Here is a 23,768-nt window from a genome sequence, read left to right on the forward strand (position 1 = left end):
CTGAGGCCAGAAGAAACAAGGCCACCAGAAGTAGGAAGCATGGCTGAGGTGGAGGAAATGGCAAAGGTTGGAGAGTACGGGTGCAAGGTGAAGCAAGAGAGACTGGGGTGTAAAACTGTAAAGACTTTAAGGATTTTGGGCTTTTACTATGCGTGAGAATGGGAAGGTTTAGGGCATAGCGATTATTATAACCTGAAATTACCTGACTATGTGTGTGTGTGTATGTTTGTTTGTATGTATTCATGTATGTTTTGGTTTGTGGGCTTTTTTTGTTGTTGTTGTTTCTTTGTTGTTTGTTTTGTTTTGTATGTGTGTGTACATGTGGAGGCCAGAGCCAGAGGGCGACTTTGAGCACCAATGGGGTTGTTTGTTTGTTTGTTTGTTGTGTTGTGCTGTGTTTTGAGACAGTGTCTCTCTCAGGGCCCAGAACTCACATGCAGACTAGATGAACTGGCCAGTGAGGCCCAGCGACCCTGCCTCTCTCTGCCTGCCCAGCCTAAGGCTATAAATGCTCTGCACCACACCTAGCCCTTTTCCTCCTATATAAATTCTGGGAATCAAACTTAGGTCCTCAAGCCCTTTATCAACTGAGCCATCTCCCAGCACTATATATGTATGTATATCAGGGCCGGAAAGTACAGCTCTTGAGGTAGAACACTTCCTTGCTCAGTGTGCATATGGCATAGGTTTTAACCTGCAGCCCCCAAAATTAATCATTATAAATAAATTAACCAATAACTAGCAACAAGGAGCCGGGTCTGGAAGCTAATGCAATAATCCAGCTGAGAGGTGAGTGTGGATTGGACCATGGGGAGCACTGACCGATGTGGTGGGAAGTGGGTGATGTTTGCACATGCTTTGGAAATAAAAGGAATATGGCGCAAGATAGGAGGAGGAAGTCAGACCATTTATCATAAAGGGAAAGACTATAGGAGGGCCAGCTTCAGCTAAGATACACAAGATCAGGAGTTTGTTTTGGGATTCATGAAGCTCCTCCAGAGGTCCTGAGTTCAATTCCCAGCAACCACATGGTGGCTAGCAACCATCTATCACGTGGTCTGATGCCCTCTTCTGGCGTGTAGGAGTACATGCAGGCAGAGCTCTGTATGCATAATAAATAAATAAATCTTTTTTAAAAAGAAAGAAGGAAATCTAGCGTAGAAACCAGTCAGCAGGTGACACAGGAGGGATAAATTTGGAAGTCACTGGCATGTGGCTGATATTTAAAGGCAGGAGAGAGATGATGTCATCAAGGAGTGAGTGAACGAGAAGTGTTAGGACCTGCAAAGGCAGAAGGGGACCTAAGAAGAGGTTTTTCAGTGAAGGGCTGGCGGGAAAAGCCAAAATGAGTCCAGGGCTCTCCAGAAAGAGCAGGAGAACTAGAGAGAAGCAAACAAAGTACTCCCAAATTCAGTTAAAAGAGGAGCCAAGATCTGGAGCAGATGACGGAAAGGAGGGGAACCAAAAGCTTGTTTTTAAATTTAATTGTATTTGTTTGGCCTGTCAGTTGTCTTGGGGTTTGGAGGCAAGGTTTCTCTGTGTAGCCTTGGCTGTCCTGGAACTTGCTCTGAAGACCAATCTAGCCTTAAACGCAAGAGATCTGCCTGCCTCTGCCCCCAAGTGCCGGGATTAAAAGCATGCACCACCACCACCCAGCTAAAGTTTCACTTTTTAATTTTATGGGTATGCCTCCTTACATGCACCACACGTATGCAATGCCTGAGGAGCTACAGACAGCTGTGAGCCAGCGTCCGAGTGCCATCAGCCAAGCCAGCGTCTTCTACATAAGCAGCGAGTGCCATTAGCCACTGAGCCATGTCGCCATCGCTCTAAAGCGTGTCTTAAGAGAGATGGCAGTGAGCTTCTATACTGATGGAGTGACCTCAAGAGGTTTCGGACACTATACAGGAAGGAAAAGTATGTGGAGTATTGCTTTCCGGTAGGCAAGGGCAGAAAGCATGTAGTAAACCAAAGAATGGGTAGACTTGGAGCAGGAGAAGTTAGCTGGAGCTAAGAGAGGGCTCTGTGTACAGTGCTCCAAGGTGGGAACCTATGGCGAGCCCCTACGACTTCCGCTTGATCCGTGACATAGGATGCGAAGTCACTCTGGTAAGGGAGGAGGGGGTGGATGCTGCAGACTTGAAGATGGAAGGGAGTATGAAGGAATCAGTAACCCAGAGCAACGGAGCATGACTGCTAGGCTGTGGCTCGCCTCACCTGAGCTCTTAGGACAGCAGTGTAGGCTAGTCTTCCCAGCCCCATGTTATCATATCGGTGGTGGCAGAAAACAAGGAGCAAACTGGGCTAAGGCAGCATGACAGAGGAAGAAAAACTGCTGAATCGATTTTTAGGAAGAGAATACAATGGATCATGGAATTTCAGCTGACTGACTACAGAGAGAAATGAGACTACAGGGTCATAAGGGACATTAAACAAGAAGTACAGCTCATTAGCTCTTATTAATCATTATTAGCATCAGTTATCGTCAAAACAGAATTAAAGGCCAGCAAGATGGCTTGATGGACAAAGGTACTTGAAGCCCAGACCGACAACGTTGAGTTCAATCCCTAGGCTGATGATGTGAGTTTGATCCCTAAGACCCACATGCGGAAGGACTGCTGTCTCCTGCACTTGTTCTCTGGCCTGCACATGCACTGCACAGCCCAGCTAGAGCTACATGAGTGCTAGACCAGCCAGAACTGCACAGTGAGACCTTGTCTAGCTTGGACCTGTGCATGCCCTGTGATGCAGGCTTCTGCGTCTATTGAATTAGCAGGCTCAGACACATTTCAGAAATGAGAATTTTAATTATTTCCTTTTTCTGTATCTTTCTCAGAAGACGGTTTGTTTTCAGGTCATACCCTAATTTTTTTAGTTCTTATGAAAATGACCATGATGCACCCTAGTTATTTATTTGCTTTTGAGATAGGATCCCATGTAGCCCAGGCTGGCCTCAAACTTGCTCTGTAACCAAGAATGACCTTTAACTTGTTATCCACTGGTAGAGACCTGTGCCACTGTGCCTGGTTTTAAGCAGTGCTTGGAATCAAACCCTACACATCTTAGACTCTACTAACTGAGCTACATCCCCAGACCTCTAGTAAGTGGGAACTTTAGAAAATTACCCTCTCCCTTAGCGGGGGCAGGGAGGGTGGCTCACTCCCTTTATACCAGCACTCAGGAGGCAGAGGCAGGCAGATCACTGTGAGTTTGAGGCCAGCCTGGTCTACAATGTGAGTCCAGGACAGCCAAGGCTACCTTGTCTCGACAAGAAACCTTGTCTCTAAAAAACCAAAAGAAAAAAAGAATCCCTGTTTGTTATCTACTCTGTTACTGAGTTGTCTGTCTGACTGTCTGTCTGTCTCTCTCTCTCTGTTTTGGTGTTTTTTGGGGGGGGTTGGGGGAGTTGAGACAAGGTTTCTCTGTGTCGCCTTGGCTGTCCTGGACTCACTTGTAGACCAGGCTGGCCTTGAACTCACAGAGATCCCCTTGTCTCTGCTTCCCCAAGTGCTGGGATTACAGGTATGGGATACCTCACCCAGCTACTCTGATTTTTTTTTTTGTCTTGTGCATATATAACTGGTAAAAAACAAACAAACAAAACAAAACAAAACCCAAATAATAAAGATAAATTGTCAAACAGTGGATAGTGATGCAACTTCTAATTACTTCCTATGGGTTGATTAGACTCCTAAGAGTAAGGTGAAGTGCTCACAGTTCGTTTCCTCTCTCAGGAAGGATGCTATCCTGTTAACTGATGCTTTTGACTTCACGGATCACTGCTTAAACTCGGCCCTCGGCTGTTATGACGGACACGTCTACGAACGTCTGTTTGAGTGGGCTCAGAAGTCGCCAGCCAATACTCAGGTAGTTGGGTGAAACCCACTATAAATTATGCAAGACAGCAGACACGTGCCGTAAATACATCTCCATGTTTTCCCCGCTGTAATCGATTCTGCTTAGGTTGAAAAATCACTTGGCATAGCACATCTATTTAAAATCCTTTCAGAGAATACGTAAAAAAAAAAAAATCCAGAGGTGCAGCCTGGCAGGAACTGAAATCAGCAAAATGCACAGCTAAAAACATGGCCCAGGCATTAGGAGACAGGCTCATTTCGAAATCATGGCTTGACATACCCAAAGGCACACACACATGGCAGCAAGCTGGCTTTTACATTAACAAACCGAAGATAAATCACAGCAGTGCTCAAACCATCTTATCTTCAGCCTTTTAGTTCTGTTTTATGTAGATAAAAGTGCACATTCCGAGGCAATGGGAGATTGGAAGTACTGCCATCAGTGGGCAGGAAAAGCCCGTACATCCCACGGGCATCAAAGACTGTCCTCAGACGGGACACGAGAACTCAATAGCACATTTGACACAGATAATCCCAACATGGAGTCTGTCTCTATAGGCACATGCACGCACACACACACACACACACACCACATACTGTTTCACAGCACTGTGGGTATGTTAGAATTTATAAACAAATGTCTTTCAGATGGTGGAACTTTATCTTTAGTTCTCTCACACTTAGTCAAGTGTTGTTAGACTGACTCCTGACAGGTTTTATTCTGCACACACCAGAGCTTAGTGTCACATTATTACCTAAAGCCATAACCTCCGGATGGCTGCCGGATAGAAGGCCAGTCCATTTCAGTCAAGCGTCACCGTCACCCACCCACAAGTTGATATGGTTTCAGCTCCAGGAAATATTAATGACTTACATGTTTGCTGCTCCTTACGGTTAAGCTGCTTCTAGTACATTACTTTTCTAGTGGTCAGACCTGTCTTTGCTAATGTTTAAATCCTTGCCTAAAAGCAAAGCCGTCCTTCCCAACCCAGCCTGCTTCCATTGCTCTCAAAAGAGACCCGGGTTCTTCGGTACTCCATAGAGCCAGCCAGCCCTGCTCACCTGTCAGCAAAGGCAGAGACACAGCTCAGACCTGTTCATTGGCGGCACAGGAAACACTTCACAGATGCCTCGTGGTCACTAAAGAGCGTAGCGGGCTACCATGTTTTCTTCATTCCTAGAAGACTTTAATTTGGGAACTGTAGCAGCTTTGTAGAAATGAGAGACTAAGCCTCCACGCAGACTGATTCTGTAAAAGCATGACATGCTTCAACCCGCTCCTTTGACTCCACTTCCTCCCAGTGGACGGAGGATAGAGCTTCTGATGACTACATGACACCAAAGCAGCCGTCCATGCAGATGGCACACACACTCATCAGCCACCTTATACTGCCTTGTTAAGAGTGACCGTGCAACGGGGTGGCTCTTTCATGCACAGCAGTTTAGGGATGTGAGGTTACAAATAACTCTGACTCCACTTAATTAAAATGATACTTGGTTGTGAATATTTAGCCACATGATCTTGCACTTCCAACTCCTTTGAAAAGCACCAACTTTTTTTGGGGAGGAGAGTTGGTTTTTGGGTTTTGGTTTTTGAAGACAGGGTTTCTCTTGCAGTCCTGGCCTCGTTTTGTAGACCAGGCTGCCCTCACAGTGATCCGCCTGCCTCTGCCTCCCGAGTGCTGGGATTAAAGGCAAGCATCAACATTTTAAAGGCTATTTTTTGCTTTTTTGTTTTTTTTTAGAGTATTTTTTCTTTTTTCTTTATTTATTTAAAATAATTTCTTCAGATTACATCTCGATTGTTATCCCCTCACTTATATCTTCCCGTTCCCCTCTCCCTCCCTCCCTTCCTCTTTCACCCTATTCCCCTCCCCTAGACCTGTGACAGTAGGGGACCTCCTCCCCCACCATATGATTACAGCCTATCAGGTCTCATCTGGATAGTAAAGGCTATTTTTTGATTGGCCAAATTCTGAAGTGCAGCAGACATTTTTATAATAGAAATAGGTACATTACAGGTATTTTAAATAAGTTAATACAGCAGCTATGCTGAAGCATGCCCTATGGACACAAAAGCACACGTGGGAATATATTTCACTGGTATTCTGCCAGAAATAAAGTGCTGTGTGCTAAGCTCAGTCTTAGCTCCACGGAGTCTCTCTGTCTGGGGCAGGCTGTGCTGAGCTTTCTCCCTAAACAGAATAACACGCTCTCCTGGTGTACTCTGTGATGTCTGCTTTTGAATTTCTAACTGATCTAGAAAATTCTGCCCCCCTCCAAAAAAAAGAAGAAGAAGAAGAAAATTCCCACAAGCAGCTCTCCCTCCACACATGAAATCACAGCCATGCAATTCCCTATGGAAGCAAGAAAGAATTGTCAGGGGTCATTTCAAACCAAGAACCCTTTTTTTTTTTTTAAGTGTTTGAGGGTCTTGGGTAGTCCAGGCAAGCCTTGAATTCCTATCTCCCAAATGCCAGAATTACACATATCACCACGTCCCAGCAAAAATCCTATTCCCTCAAAAGCACTACTGTTAAAACTCACTATCCCAAGGAACAGTGAGAAGTGTGAAACACAACTGGTTCAGTCATTCGAAGAACATTGACTGTCCAATGCTGGTATGCTGGTTTTGAATAAACAGTGGAGAACAGAGGTGTAGACCTGTGATAAGGACCTCATAGTTTTCTGTAGACAGGCAAAGGGAAATAAACAAGAAAGCAGCATGGAAGACTAGGGTTTAGCTTTGTAGAAAAGAACTCAGACCCTGCACTAGGAAATAATAGGGCCACTAAAGTCAGGAACAAGATAAGGCTGTCTACTCTCTCTCTCTCTCCATATTTCTTCAATATAGTACTTGGGGCTCTAGCTAGAGCAATAAGGCAACTAAAGGAGACCAAGGGGATACAAGTTGGAAAGGAAGAAGTCAAAGTATTGCCATTTGCACATGATATGGTAGTACAGATCAGTGACCCCAAACATGGGACGCCTAAAGCTGATAAACACCTTCAGCAAAGCGGCTGGATACAAAATTAACTTAAAAAAAAAAATCAGTAGCCCTCCTATATACAAATGATAAACAAGATGAGAAAGAAACCAGGGAAACAGCACCCTTCACAATAGCCACGAATAAGATGAAGTATCTTGGTGTAACTCTAACCAAGCAAGTGACAGACTTGTATGACAAGAACTTCAAGTCTTTGAAGAAATTGGAAAAGATAGCAAAAGATCTCCCATGCTCATGGATCAGTAGGATTAACATAGTAAAAATGGCCATCTTACCAAAAGCAATCTACAGATTCAATACAATCCCCATCAAAATTCCAATACAACTCTTTACAAATCTTGAAAGAACAATATTCAATTTCATGTGGAAAAACAAAAAACACCAGGATAGCCAAGACAATCCTGCACAATAAAAAATTCCAGAGGTATCTCCATCTCTGATTTCAAGCCGTACTACAGAGCAATGGAAATAAAAACTACATGGTATTGGCATAAAAACAGACAGGTTGATCAATATATCAACTCGAAGACCCAGAAATAAACCCACACACCTACTGGCACTTGATTTTTGACAAAGATGCGAATCCATACAATGGAAAAAAGGAAGCATCTTCAACAAATGGTGCTGGTCTAATTGGATGTCTGCATGTAGAAAAATGCAAATAGATCCGTATATATCACCCTGCACAAAACTAAAGTCCAAGTGGATTAAAGACCTACACATAAAACCAGACACACTAAATCTGTTAGAAGAAAAGGTGGGGAAGAGCCTTGAACTCACTGTCACAGAAGACAACTTCCTGAACAAACAACAGCTTAGGCTCTAAAGATCAACAATTAATAAATGGGACTTCACGAGATTGAAAAGCTTCTGTGAGGCAAAGCACACCGCCAATAGGACAAAACAGCAGCCTACAGAATGAGAAGAGATCTTCAGTAATCACACATCTGACAGAGGGCTAATATTCAAAATATATAAAGAACTTAAGACTATCAACAAACCAAATAATACAAGTTAAAACAGGAGGAATAGATCTTAACAGAGAATCCTCAACAGGGGAATCTCAAATGGCCAAGAATCAAAGAAATGTTCCACATCCGTAGTCCGCAGGAAAATGTAAATAAAAACAACTCTGAGATCCAACTTACACCTGTCAGAATGGCTAAGTTCAAAACCACAAGTAAGAGCTCATGCTGGCGAGGCTGTGGAACAAGATGGCTGTTGGGAGCACAGACTTGTATGACCACTTTGAAAATCAGTTTGGTGGTTTCTCAGAAAACTGCGAATAGTTCTATCTCAAGACTCAGCTGTACCACTCCTGGGCATACACCCAAAAGACCCTCCATCATACCACAAGGACACTTGTCCAGCTATGTTCATAGCAGCTTTATTCAAAATTGGAAACAACCTAAATGCCCTTAAATGCAGAATGGATAAAGAAAACGTGGTCCATCTACACAATGGAGTATTACTCAGCTGTTAGAAACATGTTAGACTTAGTAATCTGCAGGCAAATAAATAGAACTAGGGAAAAAAATCATCCTGAGTGAGAACACTGGGAGACAACTGGAATTGGGGGGCATCTCGGGGACGAGCTAGAGACCTAGTGCAATGGAAACTCCCAGGATTATAGCAAGGTGACCCTAGCTAAGACTCCTAGCAATAGGGCATATAGAGCCTGAGGGATACCAGCCCAGCCACATAACCTTCCACCTACAATCTGCCCTGCTTACAAGATGTACTGGGGTAAAGGTGGCACAGAATTTGTGGGACTGGCTAACCAATGACTAGGCCAGTATGAGACCCATGATACGAGAGGGAACCTAGTCTTAACAGTGCCTGGAGAGGACCAGGACCCAGAGGCTGAATAGCCCAGAGGCCTAAGATAGAACCAAACACAACTAGGGAAAAAGAAAAAAGAAAAAAGAAAAAACACAGGGAAATAATGCCTAATAACATTTTGCTATACTCATAGATTGGTGCCTAGCCCAATTGTCATCAGAGAAGGCTTCATCCAGCCACTGATGGAAACAGATGTAAAGACCCAAAGCCAAACGGTAGGCAGAGCCAGGGAATCCTGCTGAAGAGGGAGAAGAAGGATTGTAGGAACCAGAGGGGTCAAAGATACCACAAGAAAACCCACAGAATCAACTAACTTGGGCTCATAGGGCCTCACAGAGACTGAACCAACAACCAGGGAGCCTGTATGGGACTGACCACAGCCCTCTGCACACGTGTTACAGCTATGTTGCTTAGTCTTTTAGGACTCATAACAGGGTGAGCAGGGGTTGTCTCTGACACTTTTACCTGCTTTGGGGACCCTTTTCCTCATACTGGGTTCACTTGTCCAGCCTTAATATGAGGGGAGGTGCCTAGTCTTTTTTTTTTTTTTTTTTTTTTTCAGTTTTTCCCCAAGACAGAGTTTCTCTGTGTATCCTTGGCTGTCCTGGACTCACTTTGTAGACCAGGCTGGCCTTGAACTCAGCAATTCACCTGCCTCTGCCTTCCATGTGCTGGGATTAAAGGTGTATGCCACCATGTCCGGCGAGGTGAAACTTGACATATCCATAGGAGAAAAGAAAGGAAAATACACTTGGAAGTTGAGAAAGAAAGAAAGAAAGAAAGAAAGAAAGAAAGAAAGAAAGAAGGAAAGAAAGAAAGAAAGAAAGGGGGAGGAAGGGAGGGAGGAAGGAAGGAAGGAAGGAAGGAAGGAAGGGAGGGAAGACGGACTGATGGGTAAGCTTATTCTGATTCTACTTTCTGGTTCCTTGCCTTGTGGTTCACGTTCCATTTCAAAGCGCCTCAAATAATGAAGGCTTTTGTTTGTATTAAATTCCCAAAGTGAAGAACAAGCTGCACGTTGTTTTAACCAGCCACCTGTGCGCACAGTTTAAAATCTGCCTAAGAAAGGGTGCTGCTCGGCAAAGGGTTCACCATATGTTCACACAAAATGAATCTCGAAAATAATTTGAAAAATCAAGACTCTTAGGTAATGTGACTTTTTAAAAGTGAAGTACTTAATCTGAAAGCGAAGTCATTAATTCTAAAAGTGTTCTCTTAATAATGTGCTTCTCATAAATACAGGAGAACCCTGCCTACGAGAAATATATCCGACCACTGCTACAAAGCCGGAAACCCAAGCTGTGAAAAGGCAAATAATGAGGACCAAGACGCACCATGGTGGTACTATGGCATGGATGCACATACAGAATTAAATTTAAAGCAAAGGGCAGAGTGATGCTTGTTCAACTCAGTTAGAAATTGGTACATGAATATTCATATTAATCTATTTTTGAGTATGTTTCCCCTTGTCCATTTGTGACACGTATTTGGGTAAATGCTAGAGTTTTGCTTTAAATACAGCAAAAAGCTAATAAACCTCTTCTTACTAGTTCATCAATATGCTGAAACCATAGCAACCTATCAATATCATTAAGTTACCCCAGTTTTTTGTTGGTGTTTTGGTCTTTGGAGACAGGGTTTCTCTATGTGTAGCCTTGACTGTCCTGGACTCACTTTGTAGACCTCGAATTCATAGCAATCCACCTGCCTCTGCCTCCCAAGTGCTGGGATTAAAGGCATGCACCACCACCGCCCGACTAAGGTGTTTGAAGATGAGGTAATTTGGGGTTTCTGTGGTTGGAGCTGGGGTGTAATTTATCAAATCTTAAATGTTCTTTTTTCTTTCTTTTTTGGGTTTTTCAAAACAGGGTTTCTCTGTGTAACCTTGGTTGTCCTAGACCAGGCTGGCCTTGAACTGTCTCTGCCTCCCGAGTGCTGGGATTCAAGGCATTTGCCACCACGCCCAGCTCAAATCTTAAATTTTTAAAGAGACATATAAGTAGATATTTTCATCTTCCTTCCAAAGGGAGAATCTTGGAGAATCACAGAGAAGAGGAAAAGGCTGTCTTGCCTGCCCTAGAGCCAAAACCACAGAGGTCCACGATTCCTGTAAAACAGGGAAGTCGCCACACAATGCTCACAAACTAGAAAGTGTCTCATAATTAACACAGTCCTCCCTGTGAGTGACTTTCAGGCAGAGTCACATGAGCCCCTGAACCCAGATGACAGTGAAATAAGCAAACACACACCCATTTCCCCACGTTTTTCCAAGCCTTCATTGCAATCTATTTCCTAGAACTGACTTACGTTTGTTGAGAACATACATTTGCAAGCTAGACAATACACGTGGATAAAATGGTTCTACTCATTTTGTCCCTCTGTGCAGCACAAGCTGGAATGAGTCATACTCAGAGCTGAGACATTCCCTGTAAATCCTATCTGAAAACAGTTTTGCACTCTTTAGACAAAACTGCTTATCTCTGGTGACACAGCTGGCTTCCGCTGAGTCTTGTCAACTACAAATGTGCTATGAGCGGTTTAATTGGGACATAAACAATGCATATTTTCAATGAAGAATATGATTTTCCCTAAATAGCAATAAATACAATCCTTAATGTTCATATTCCACTTTTATTAGATTTTTCTTTCCTGGTAGACAGTACACTTCGGAGTGAAACTACCAGGCATAAGATTTCTACCACAGGGACATTTTGTATTGAGAATCCAATATAAATATTTCTAGTCAGACATTTCCATGGCTACAGATATTTGGTTGCTTGGTTTATATGCATAGAAAGAGACAGTTGTCTAACCTGTAGAGAGCAATCCTTAGCAAGTACCTCAAGATAACTGGCCAGTTTTCCTTTAGCATTACAGTTCTGCCTACCGGTCTGGAAACTAGGTCGCCCTATATATTACTCTGATTTTTCTCAAAGACATCATGAACACTGTTTGATCTTTCACTTCTGTATTTTTAGCCTTCCCGCAGAGTTAGGGACCACGTTATCAGATATCATTTTAGCACTGTTAAGGGTAGATTATATACCATAATAATTTTCAGATCTCTTTTTATAAAAAGGTTTCTGGAGACTCTGAACAGGCACATGCATACTTAAGAACAAAACAGGGCAGAGACTGCTTACACACAAAACTTCCTTCTGGTCCTCAATGCCTTCAAATAAATACAAATATTAAAAAAGAAAAAGAAAAAAGAGGGCCCATACTTTGATTTAAAAAAAAAAATAACAGTCTTTTCCATGTCCCAAAACGTGAGCTTGCAGGAAGTTCTCCGAGGACAAGCCATCAGTCATCTGTCTTCCGGGCCAGTCGACAGAAAGTCCAGTTGTGCTCAACTGTGTTCTCATTGGCCCGCTCGCTCATGTGATGCACCCGAGTGTTGCGGATTGTGAAACCTTGTTTTGTAATGTATTCCATCAGGTGGACCCGGAGGGAGACTTCCTGGTGATAATCGCACGGTCCAAAGGTGAAGGACACCTGGCAGTCTCTGGTGTCCATCATGTGCTTATTCCACTTGGTGAAATAATTTGAGATGCCTTCTAATAAGGAATGGACCTTGGTGGTGATGGTTAATTGGGTTATGATGACGGCCACAGGATTGGAATATTTAGAAAGCTTCCGAGTACTAGACAGCTCTACAACTTCTTCAAAAGTATCCATAGGATACAAAGGCTTAGGGTCATTGAGACACTGAATCAAGGGTTCAATCTGGTAAAAATCCGCTTCTTTCCGAAGCAGGTCAAATTCCTTAAAATCCAGGGGGAGGGTCAACTCTGAAGTTCGTAAGAAGTTGAGGACATAGCGGAAAAGGGGTCCATCTCGATCAATGAAGTAATTGCCTTGAGGGTCTCGGGCTGTGGGGAAGTCCCCCCCAAACATAGCTCCAAGCATGGAATCCGGGTAGCGTGTCAATGTGGTAAGAGACGTTGTGTACAAGTGTCCACCTACATTTAATGTGACTGGGTCAGTCATCTGAAATTTAAAAAAAAAAAAGCAGTCACTCAAAACCTTAAAATCTTAAATTCAACAACTAAGAAATCAATACTAACAAGCAAAACCTAAGACCCCTTCAAGCTAATATATTTGGCAGCTTCAGGGTGCAAAATGGCTTTACTTTCCATGGTAAAACTCAACCAGAAGAGGTTTGGCATTTGCTTTCAAATAGATTAAATCCAGTCCTTTAAAAGTTTACTTTAAGCCTGCCAGAATCTGAAGAGGTTTTGGGTGAGATCTGCCTGCTGCTACTTCCGTTGTGTAGAGATTAAAGGTGTGTGCTGCCACACCTGGAAAGACTTCAGTTTTTGTTTTTGTTTTTTTGTTGTTTACTTGTTTTGTTTTTCAAAACAGGGTTTCTCTGTGTAGCCTTGTCTGTCCTGGTCTCACTCTGTAGACCAGGCTGGCCTCAAACTCACAGAGACCCGCCTGCCTCTGCCTCCCAGAGCACTGGGATCAAAGGTGTGCATCACCACACCCAGGTCAGTTTTGTTTTGTTTTTTTTTTAATTTAACATAAACTAGAAAAAAATCTGATAATGTAACAATTAATTTTGGGATTTCTTTGGGGTTTTCTCCTCAAAGAAGGAGTCATTAGATCTCATTTTTTTTTTTTTTAAAAAGGGAGACAGCATTTCACTTTGTCCCATTTCTTAGGCTGGCCTCATACTCACTGTATAGCAAAGGACAGTCCAGAATTCCTGTGCAGACAGTGCTAAGACCACAGGTGTACACCATCACACTCAGCTGTGAGCTGTATATACACATGCACATATATGTATATTGTGTATATATAATATTCATCTATTCACTTTATGTGTGTTTTGCCTGCATGTATGTATGTGTACCTCATGCAGGCCAAGGGTATGGATCTAAGAATTGGGAGTTGCAATGGTTGTAAACCAGCGGGTAGGTGCTGGGAACCAAACCCTGGTCTTCTGCCAGAGCATATGTGCTCTTACCTGCTGAGCCATCTCTCCAGGCCCAAAAATGTACTTTTTTAAAAAGAAAATTTATTTGTAATCATTCTTAGTAATTTTTTCATGGAATCAAGAGTTCCCCCACACACACCCCAGTTTTTTGCTGTTGTTGAGACAGCATCTTACTATGCAGATAAGGCAGCCCAGAAACGCACAGATCTCCTGCCTCTACCTCCCAAGTACAGACATTACAAGCCCATGCCAGCGTGCCCAGGAGGTAAGTTCTAAAGACTAAATTAAAATATGTGGTTTGGTGAACACAGTCTAGCTCACCTTGTAGCCCCAAACTACCACATACAAAAGGGCTGGCAGCAGCTTCAATGGCATGATCTGATTGTGTATTCACTTTTATAACATTAATGTCACAATCTAACTTTTATTCTGAGAAGCAAACTTCTCAAAATAACACACCTTTGGCTTTGGAAATCCTACTAAGGAAAAAAACAACAACAACAACAAGAAAAATGGTCTTCAGGTACTAAGAAAGCAAAATATTTACCAGATGAAGAAGAATATGAAAACTTCATATGACCCTGGCATGGTGGCGCATACCTGTAATCCCAGCACTCAGGGAGGCAGTCAGTCAAGTGGCTCTCTGTGAGTTCAAGGTCAGCCTGCTCTACAGAGCAAGTCCAGCACAGTCAAGGTTACACAGAGAAACCCTGTCTTGAAAAACCAAAACGCGCGCGCGCACGCGCGCGCACGTACACACACACACACACACACACACACACACACACACACACACCCTATCTCGAAAACCCAAAACAAAACAAAACAAAAAAAAGAAAAAGAAAAGAAAACTGCATGTAGCCGGGTGTGGTGGTACACGCCTGTAATCCAGCACTCAGGAGGCAGAGGCAAGCGGATTGCTGAGAGTTTGAGGCCAGCCTGGTCTACAAGACAAGTCTAGGACAGCCAAGGCTACACAGAGAGACCCTCTCTCAAAAAACCATTAAAAAAAAAAAAAGAAAGAAAAAGAAAACTGCATGTGAGAAGAAATGCTTTCTAACCACTAAGCCCTTTACTACAACAGCCTACAAGCCCTTTACACATCACCACTCCGTGATTAGAGAATTTAAAAAACAACATATACCAAAGACCAAACGCACCATGGTGTATCTGAAGTTGGTGATTAGAAATAGTTATTGGGGGGCCAGGAGAGGTGTCAGGAGAGTGCAGTGGACCTGAGCTCCCATTTGGGTGGCTCCAAGGGATCAAATGCCCTCTTCTGGTCTCCAAGAGCACTGCACTCACTGCTTCCCTGACATAATTTTTTTTTTTTTTTTTTTTTTTTTTTTTGGAGAATATGCATTAGTCTTCCACTAAAGTGTCAAGTTAAAAAAAAAAAAAGTACCTTGAATACATCTAACCCAAATTCACAGTTTTCATCATTGTAAGATAAGCCTATGAATGCAAGATGAGAAAGACATCAAAATTACTTGAGCCAGCCTTCAAAGAGCTGCGGGAACCACTCACCATATAGCCCCAGTCTCCATTATCCATCTGCTCCAGCACTGCGTCTTCAGGAGCCCAGGAGCCAGGAAACCTCTGAAAGAAGAAAAACAAACACAGAACCATGACAAAGGAGAATAAAGGCTGTTCTGCCCAACATAGTAGGTCAAACCTCACAAAAACTGTTCATATGTGGTCAAGGGGAGCAGACGTGGGAAGAAAGCCATCCATGCTGTCCTCACCTCGGGAGCCCACTGGGCATAGAGCTAGCCTCTACTTAAAGCAAGAGCAAGAGATCATCCAGGTTCTTTCACTCCAGGCTGGCAAGATGGTTCAGTGGGTAGAGCCACTTGCCTGACAGCCTGGGCCTGATCCCTGGAACCCTCATGGTGGAAAGAGAAAACTGACTTCCATACTTTGTCCTGTTACCTCCACACTCAGTCACAGGCACCCACACAAACAGAATAAATGTTATTTTTAAAAAATTACAAGTTTGCCACTCTTCTCTGGAGATGTAATTTTTACATTTTCAGAGAGCAGGATGATTAGGTCTACAACCTTCATAATCAATTTCTGGTCTTTACCAAAAAGGTCACTTAAGGAAAAGGGGAGAAATTCTTTCGGGTCGGCAAGCCAGCTGTATAAACAAAGCATCTCAGTATAAGCATTTAAAACTATGAGCTTCAAAGGTAAGTCACTTTCCAGGAGAAACACACCAGAATATTATTATCTTATTTTTTAAAAATCAGGTGTTTAATAATGAAGTATTTCTCTTTGTAAATTAAGCAAAACAAACATAAACTAATTTAAGTGAAAAACTGCTAAGGCACAATTTGGGACAAAAAGAGCCTTACGAGGCTGAGGGTCACTCAGCCAGCACCATGGAGAGCCAGTTCCAGGCCACTGGCAAATGCCCATGCACTGATGATGCTGGTTTCAATCTGTGTTTATCTACAATTCGAGGGCGCGCCAGCAGATGCCCAGCCGCTGACCTGCCTTCATTAGTTCCCTCTCACACACTCTGTTCCCCAATCAACCTGCAAAGCAAACGGCAGAGCAGATTTCAAAACCACTAGCACAGAAGCTGAGAAGCGCAGACCTGTCAGTGCTCACGCAGGAGAACCACCAGCTCCATGTGTGGTCTTTGAAGACCCATTTTCCCCACTTTTAGAGGCATCTGGCCCCCATTTTCAGAACAAGGACAAGCCCTGGCTACAGAAGATCACAAAGGCTCTTTCTCAAAAGGTCACTCAGGCATGTAGAGAACATTTGCATAGCACAGCAGGGGCTGAAATCAGAGCCTGCAGCAGCTATTTCTCTACCTTTACAAATTCTTCAAAGCAAGCAAGCTAATGTGTGGACCCAAGAAGACAGAGTCAGCTGTCATTCTTTCCTCACAGGCAGCTGGGCGCAGACGGACAGGCCTCCGCACTACAGTGAGACGGAACAAATGTGAGAGCAGAGCTGTTGGGATACCTTCTCACTCCTCTGACTTCCTCCACAAACCCCATCTGATGCAGATGGAAGAAATGAGCTTTACCAATTTGTAGGTCCCATTACTGGTAACAACAAATCAACGATGGGGGGACTTCTAAGGCATTTCCCTATACTCAGGGTATTCTTTCCCAATAATCATTCAACCAAAATTTATGTTCGGGTCACTATCACCGGCCAGTGATAGTGATCTGTGCAAAACACAGATACACAGGAATGTGAAAGTACAGCCCTGACCCTCAGGGAGCTACAGTCTACAAAGGAAGGCAACACACAACAACTCAAGTCCAAACAGTGCTAAGTGCTGAGGACTGGTGGGGCCCTCAGGAGGAAGAGACCGAGACTCCACATGGGAAAACGGAGAGAGCTTCAGGGAAGAGCTCACTCAGTGCAACACTGAAAGGAAATACACACAACCGGAGAAGGGGCTGTAGACTCAAGCAACAATTTTAAACAGGCAGGGGTGGAGCCGCTTGTCTGCTGGTAAGCACCCCACCACCACCACCATCGTTTAGAGTTGCAAAATCAGGAGGCAGAGTGGACCACAAGACACCTGGGGACACCTAACAAGAACTTTGTGTTTGCTGATTGCTAGTCTAGATTTCTCAACTTTAGACTCCCCATAGCCAACTATTAAGCCCTCCCACATAGCACTTTTTATTCACAATTTTACAAAAACTTGGGCTAGTCATGAGTCTGTACAATCTCTAGCACTAAATAAAAAAGGCAGGGACCTACTCATTAGTGTGAATAATGGCTGCTGTCCCCCTCCCTCCCCCTCCCCCTTGGTTTTTCAAGACAGGGTTTCTCTGTGTAGCTTTGTAGACCAGGCTGGCCTTGAACTGCCTCTGCCTCCTGAGTGCTGGGATTAAAGGCATACGCCATCATGTCCGGCTCTGCTGTACCACCTTAAGTGACAGAAATTATTCTAGTTCATGAACATCAAATGGCTAATGAAGAATGGAAGCCCAAAACACACACACACACAATCAGACAGCAGTGTCGCTCTCTACTGCCAGTACTAGCCTTTCATGTTTATGTCTTCACATCTAAATGAAAACAACATAACTTCTTGTATAATCACTAAAACAACAACAACAACAACAACAAAATTTAGATGTTTCTGAACCTCTTTCACAGCAAAAGCCAAGGTCTGGCTATGAACATATAACGAACCTCAAGCTTAATCTAGGAAAGAAGTCATGAGGATGCACATTTTTTTTTCAATTATTTATTTATTTGTGTGTAGGTTTGGGGGCCGGGGGCATACATGCCATGATGTGCACATTAACTATCGCATTAGCTCCATGATCCAAGCCCAGGTTTCTTTTTTTGTTTGTTTTGTTTTTCAACATAGGGTTTCTCTGTGTAGCTTTAGCTGTCCTGGAACTCGCTTTGTACACCAGGCTGGCCTCAATCTCAGCACTCAAGAGATAGTCTGCCTCCGCCTTCTGAGTGTTGGGACTAAAGGCACCATCAGCATGGTTAGGCAAGTCCAGGTTTCTTAAAAAGCGCCTCAAGGCCTTATAGTTATATGTTAGCTACATCAAAATAAAATACTAGTCATTAACTAAACCATCTATAAATAGTAATAAAATTTTCACTAATAAAATCAAAAAGGGAAAGAGTAGCCTTGATGATTTAAAGTTGATCAATGCACACTGCTTGTAAACATCTGCAGAGAAGTGTCTCTACACAAATCTAGAGAAAGGGAGGGGGCAGGATTCTTGCTCATCCAACAGCAGGAATTCTGAACTGATAACTATCACTGACATCTCAGAGATGGATGCAATAAAACACAAAGAATTTCCAAAATAGCTTTAGTCTCTGAACTCTTTCCCAAGGGTGCTAACAATTCATTTCCTTTTCATCTTCTCTCCCATCTGGCACAATCTCCAGTGGAGGGCCTAGTGAGAAGTTCGAATAACCACAAGCCAGGAAACAGACGGCCCTCAAGTGGGCATCAAACAGGCCTATTTTACTTGAAGGGAAGGCAAAGAAACATGTAATATTTCATAAAACCTGTGAGACATTGCTCATAAAAATTCCTTTAACGGGATATCCCTGTAAGTGACCTTCCCTTGCTAAAAATCATTCTTACGGCAGTGACTACACCCAAACAGTGATTATAAGTTCAAAGAAAGCTTTCTGACTTTGTAAAAATCGGTTCACCTGAAAATATCTGACTTTTGGTACAAATAAAATTACTGTCCTAAAGACTGTAAGGCAGCTAGGCATGGTAGTGCGCACCTTTAGTCCCAGCACATGGGAAGCAGCGGCAGGTGGATCTGTATGAGGTCGAGGTCAACCCGGTGTACAAAGCTGGTCCAGGACAGCCAGGGCTACACAGTGAAACCCTGTCTCGAAAAACAAAACAAAACAAAGAGGGCTGTCAAGAAACCCTGAAGTCCCTCCACCCTACAGTTGAGTTTCAAAGGTCATTGGAACTGATAAAAACTGTGACAACCGGCCGTGGTGGCACACGCCTTTAATCCCAGCACTCTGGAGGCAGAGGCAGGTGGATTGCTGTGAGTGCAACGCCAGCGTGGTCTACAAAGCGAGTCCAGCACAGCCAAGGCTAACACAGAGAGACGCTGTCTTGAGAAACAAAAACAAAACCAAAAAAAATCTCTGACAGTATGCTAGCAGATAGTTAAGAAAAACATATCCTGAAGAATTTCCAGAGGCCTGAAAGGCAAGGACAGATTTACTGACCTACTAAATCTGAAGAATGCACAATCCAGTAAGTTAACAACTTAATATGTGAGAACCTTCCTTACCACGGCAAAGCCGCATTAAACAGCACAAATATTCTAGACTGACTTCTGCTACGGACTAAGAAGCCCCGGCAGAGCAAAGGTCCTCCTCCCACATCACAGCCTAGATGCTGTAGTGTAAAGACAACCGTCGCCCCTTCCTTGCCAGGGCTTCTCTCTCCTCCTATACTTTACCTTCCAAACCGCCTTTGTACTGAGTTTCTCTGTTCTTGGGAACGTGGGAGTTTGAAAGTGAAATCCTTTTTATAGTAATTGGTTCGGTGGCATCTACAGGCATCTTCTGAGTAACATCCACATACAGGCCAGCACAAGTAAAAGCCAAGCGTGCACAAGGATAATAGGACTATAAAGCTAAAATACCGCTAACTAAGCCAGAGGGGTTTTGGTTTTTTTTTTTTTTTTCCTCTCTCTCCTTCTCTCAACCATGTGGGCTAGAAGAAAGGAACTGTAAGCAAAAAGTAGAAGTCTTATAAGAAATTATGAATCTTCTAAAGTATCAAACCAGAAGAATACACACTCCAACTTAAGTGCTGTCAGATAAAGATCGTAAAACTCCATTTCCCTGCAGTTTCCACTAAAATGTGGTATCATGACCTTGTCAAAAGTTATCACAGCATTTAAACACCCTAGAGGTAAAACTGGCTGACAGGGCCCGTGATGAGGAATGGCGCTCCGAAGTCACATGCAGCCTCCCAGCAAAGAACCTGAGTAAATCGCTCTTTTCTCCTGACAGCATAAACAAAATCTGAGTATGAAGTCAGACACAGTGGGCAAACATGGTGGTGAAGGCCAGCCAGTCTGTGCTCTCAATCCGCCCGGACTCTCCCTTTCCAGGACGTTCCACAGCAGCGGTGTCTGGAAACACTAAAGGTAAAAGGAGTCCAGAGCTCACAGACACAACTCTGTCTAGAGCTCTCCGAACTTCTAGAAAGCATGACTCAGGTTGTCTCCTCCAAAATAAAGCAAAGCACAAGCATACGCTGTTCCATTTAAAACAGACCCCAACTATTAAAATCCAAGATACAACGATGGATTCATAGGAGTGACCATAAGATGGCTTTTATGTGACACTGTTTCAGCTAAAATGTGCTTTTAGAAATTTCGAAGCACAAAACTTACGGATGGCATCATCTACGGCTATCTTTCCATATACGGCATTACAAAGAACCAAGAATCCGTGCGGGCTCCTGGTTTTCATCTAACGGGTGACTCTTCCACCCTACCTACCTGCCCACCTAGACCTCTGCTCTTTTGAAAACACTTCTGGGTTTAGGCCTCTGCTGCCCCCAGCATTACTCTCAGTACTAGAATATTTGCAACAGCAAAAAAGATGAGCCCGCCAAGGGGCATACCTTGGAAACAGATGCTTGTGCTATCCCAAACAGTCTTAGGCAAACCAGGTCACCCCAGGTCTATATCTCTCTTGCATCACGAAATCCCACAACCGGGTTTATCAACTTGCTGTGTGGAACTGGTGTACTGAACAGAAACATGACAACTTCAGCAGAATATCCAAACAGGATCTCAGTCACGTTTCGTTTTCCCGTCCCACCCCCGAGACACAGCCTCCACTGCCATCGCCCAGCAGGTGCTGCAGGGGCTCCCCACGACCTCGCCAAGGGATCACCTCTGACACCCAGCACTAAAACGCCGTGACATCCAAAAAAATCCCAACAGAAAGCTGAAATCTGTGCAGAAAACCCCAAAGGCAAGGCTTTAAACTAGGGCAGTGGCGGCTAATAAGCGCCATTCCCCCAAAAGCAGCCCTTTCCCCGCAGAGCCCGCGGGTCCCGGGCCGGGCCGCGCACTCCGCGCTCCCCCGCAAGCCGAGCCCCGCCGGCCACGCGCACCGAGCCCCGCACCCGAAGCCCGCGGCGGCCGCGCGTGCCCGGAGTCCCCCTCCCCGCCCAGGCCCCGGCGCGGGCTCGTGCCAGACCCCGGACGCGCGGCCGCCTCCCGCCGTTCTCCTCAGCCCGACTTCCCGCAGCCCCGGCCCCGCAGGCCCCGCTCCCGCCCCACTCACTGCGCGAGCGCGGAGTCCACCGGGCCGGAGACGCCGGCGGCCCGAGAGCGCGAGCGCGGGGACGAGCGAGCCCGCGCCCGGCGGCGGCGGTGGTGGCGGCGGCGGGGACGACTGAGCCGGCGCCCGGAGTTGCGGCTCCAGCTGCCCGGCGCGGGCGGCGCCTTCTCAGCAGAGTCGCGGCGCCGAGAGCGCGGACGCCCCCTATCGGCGGCGCGTGGCAGGGGCCGGGGAGCCGGACGGCGGCGGGCACTCTGGGCGCTGCCGGGGCGGCGTGGTCAGGCGGGCTCTGCTGCAGTCCCGAAGCCCCGCCCCTGGCCGCGTTCCTAACCCCGCCCCGCACAGGCCCCGCCCTAACCCCGCCCCATCACCCGGGGCTGTGGTACTCAGGGCCGCTGTTTCTTCTAGGCTGTTTTCGCTCAGTTGATAGCCCTCGTCGTGTGCTGGGTTTGGGGAGCACAGCAGCTACTCAGACCGAGGCGAGTCCTGAGACTCAAGAAAGCAGCCGGTACACAAAATAAGATGAATTCGAATCCTGTTGGGAGGGGTCCAATTAGAAGAGGGACTTCTGCTTTCAGATGTGAGGATCTGTCTGTGGCCAGAGCCCCTCCTGGCCTTATATGATAGGGAGGCCGTTCTGTAATTAATGGCTTTGAGGGACCACCTTCGCGGCCTTTTCGGCAGCAACGAGCAGCTAGTCAGAAGGGCAGAGCTAACATCCTGTGTAAAACCTCTGAGGAGCAAGGGTCCTGTCCCCACTTCAGGAGGGAGGCCAAGGCTGCAGAGGTAATTGACTTCCAGGCAAAAATGAGTTCAAGAGCCATACACTTCTAGGTAGCTGGATCGCGATTATGGTGCAAATCCCTAACCCCAGCACTTAAAGGCAGAGGCAGGCAGGTCTCTTGTGAGCTCTAGGTTTCTCCGGCCTACATAGCTGAGCTCTAGGCCAGCTGAGGTTGCGTAATGAGACTCTGTCTCAAAAGAACAAAACAGAAACTCACCTGGTTTGCGCATCTGCATGTTTGTAAGATGGTTCTGCAATCTAGGCTTTATAAATATAATCGTCATTTAATCTTCTATTTTTCCCCCAAAACCAAATTGATAGGTTAAATAAGTAACGCGGATTTCAACGTAGTGGAGGGCTACACTAACATGTTCACTAAGTGACGATACAAACGAAGGATACAGGGAAGTGCCTCTGCAGAGCATTACACAAAATAATATATGCAATATACTAATGTTGATTTATTTTCTTTCTTTTTGTAGTTTTGGTTTTGGTTTTTCGAGACAGGGTTTGTTTCTCTGTGTGTAGCCCTGGCTGTCCTAGAATTCACTCTGTAGACCAGGCTGCCCTCAAATTCAGAAATCCCCTTGCCTCTGCCTCCCAAGTGCTGGGATTAAAGGTGTGTGCCACCACCTACACACACACACACACACACACACACACACACACACACACACACACTCCCCACACACCTCCACCCCCTCTAATGTTGATTTCTTAAATGCGTATACATAGACAAAAACTTGAAGCATAAACCATTGAACATGGTGTTCCAAGGTAATAGAATACAAATGTCATTGACTTATTCTTTCTTTTTATTTATTTATTTATTTATTTATTTTGGTTTTTCGAGACTGGGTTTCTTGTGTAACCCTGGCTGTCCTTGACTTGCTTTGTAGACCAGCCTGGCCTTGAACTCACAGCAATCTGCCTGCCTCTGCCTCTTGAATCCTGGGATTAAAAGTGTCCAGCCTCTTTTTTAGCCTCTTTTTTTTTTTAGATGTATTTTTTTATGTATATAAGCATTCTATTGCACCATAAGAGGGTGCTGCATCCCCTAGAATGGGCCTTGTAGACAGTGTGGTTAGCTACCATGTGGGTGCTAGGAATAGAACCCTGGTCCCCTGGAAGAGCAGCCAGTGCTCATAACTGAGCCACCTCTCCAGTCCCTGCTTATTACTTCTTAATATTCTTCTGAATTTTATTTCTTTACTAGAATATGTGGATATTGGAATTACAGTCAGAAAAATACAATGAGTATGGATGTTTGTCATTGTGGTACTAAGGTACTAAGGTACTAAGGTACTAAGGATTAGTACTAAGGTATCAGGACCATACAAACTAAAGACTTTTTTTTTTCCTGAGACAGGGTTTCTCTGTATAACCCTGGCTGACCTGGACTCACCTTATAGACCAGGCTGGCCTTGAACTCACAGAGATCCACCTGCCTCTGCCTCCCAAGTGCTGGGATTACAAGTGTGCACCACCATGCCCATCCTGGGTATTTTGTTTTGTTTTGTTTTGTTTTGTTTTGTTTTGTTT

The 23,768-nt window shown here is 44.6% G+C and overlaps 2 protein-coding genes across 5 annotated transcripts in view; one reads left to right on the forward strand and one right to left on the reverse strand.

Moving 5' to 3' along the window:
* The window catches only part of ACOX2 (acyl-CoA oxidase 2), a 34,103-nt gene extending 23,816 nt beyond the window's left edge, over positions 1-10,287 (forward strand). For both annotated transcript variants that reach the window (XM_084794508.1, XM_084794507.1), the window contains exons 14-15: positions 3,735-3,867; positions 9,949-10,287. In XM_084794508.1, coding sequence (XP_084650634.1) covers positions 3,735-3,867; positions 9,949-10,011 — 196 coding nt within the window. In that variant the 3' untranslated portion in view covers positions 10,012-10,287. The remainder of the gene's footprint in view (positions 1-3,734; positions 3,868-9,948) is intronic.
* Positions 10,288-11,323: 1,036 nt separating this feature from the next.
* Positions 11,324-23,768, reverse strand: part of KCTD6 (potassium channel tetramerization domain containing 6) — a 31,265-nt gene continuing 18,820 nt past the window's right edge. The window contains exons 1-4 of one of the 3 annotated variants that reach the window (XM_084794526.1): positions 21,446-21,675; positions 20,775-20,901; positions 15,176-15,247; positions 11,324-12,696 (exon numbers count right to left, since the gene is read on the reverse strand). In XM_084794526.1, the coding sequence (XP_084650652.1) occupies positions 12,010-12,696; positions 15,176-15,202 (714 nt within the window). In that variant the 5' untranslated portion in view covers positions 15,203-15,247; positions 20,775-20,901; positions 21,446-21,675 and the 3' untranslated portion in view covers positions 11,324-12,009. Of the gene's footprint in view, positions 12,697-15,175; positions 15,248-20,774; positions 20,902-21,445; positions 21,676-23,768 lie in introns of those variants that run through there. The other 2 variants (XM_084794527.1, XM_084794525.1) reach the window with 2 other exon arrangements.

This window comes from Acomys minous (assembly GCF_964271855.1).
Source record: "Acomys minous genome assembly, chromosome: 9".
NCBI lineage: Eukaryota > Metazoa > Chordata > Mammalia > Rodentia > Muridae > Acomys > Acomys minous.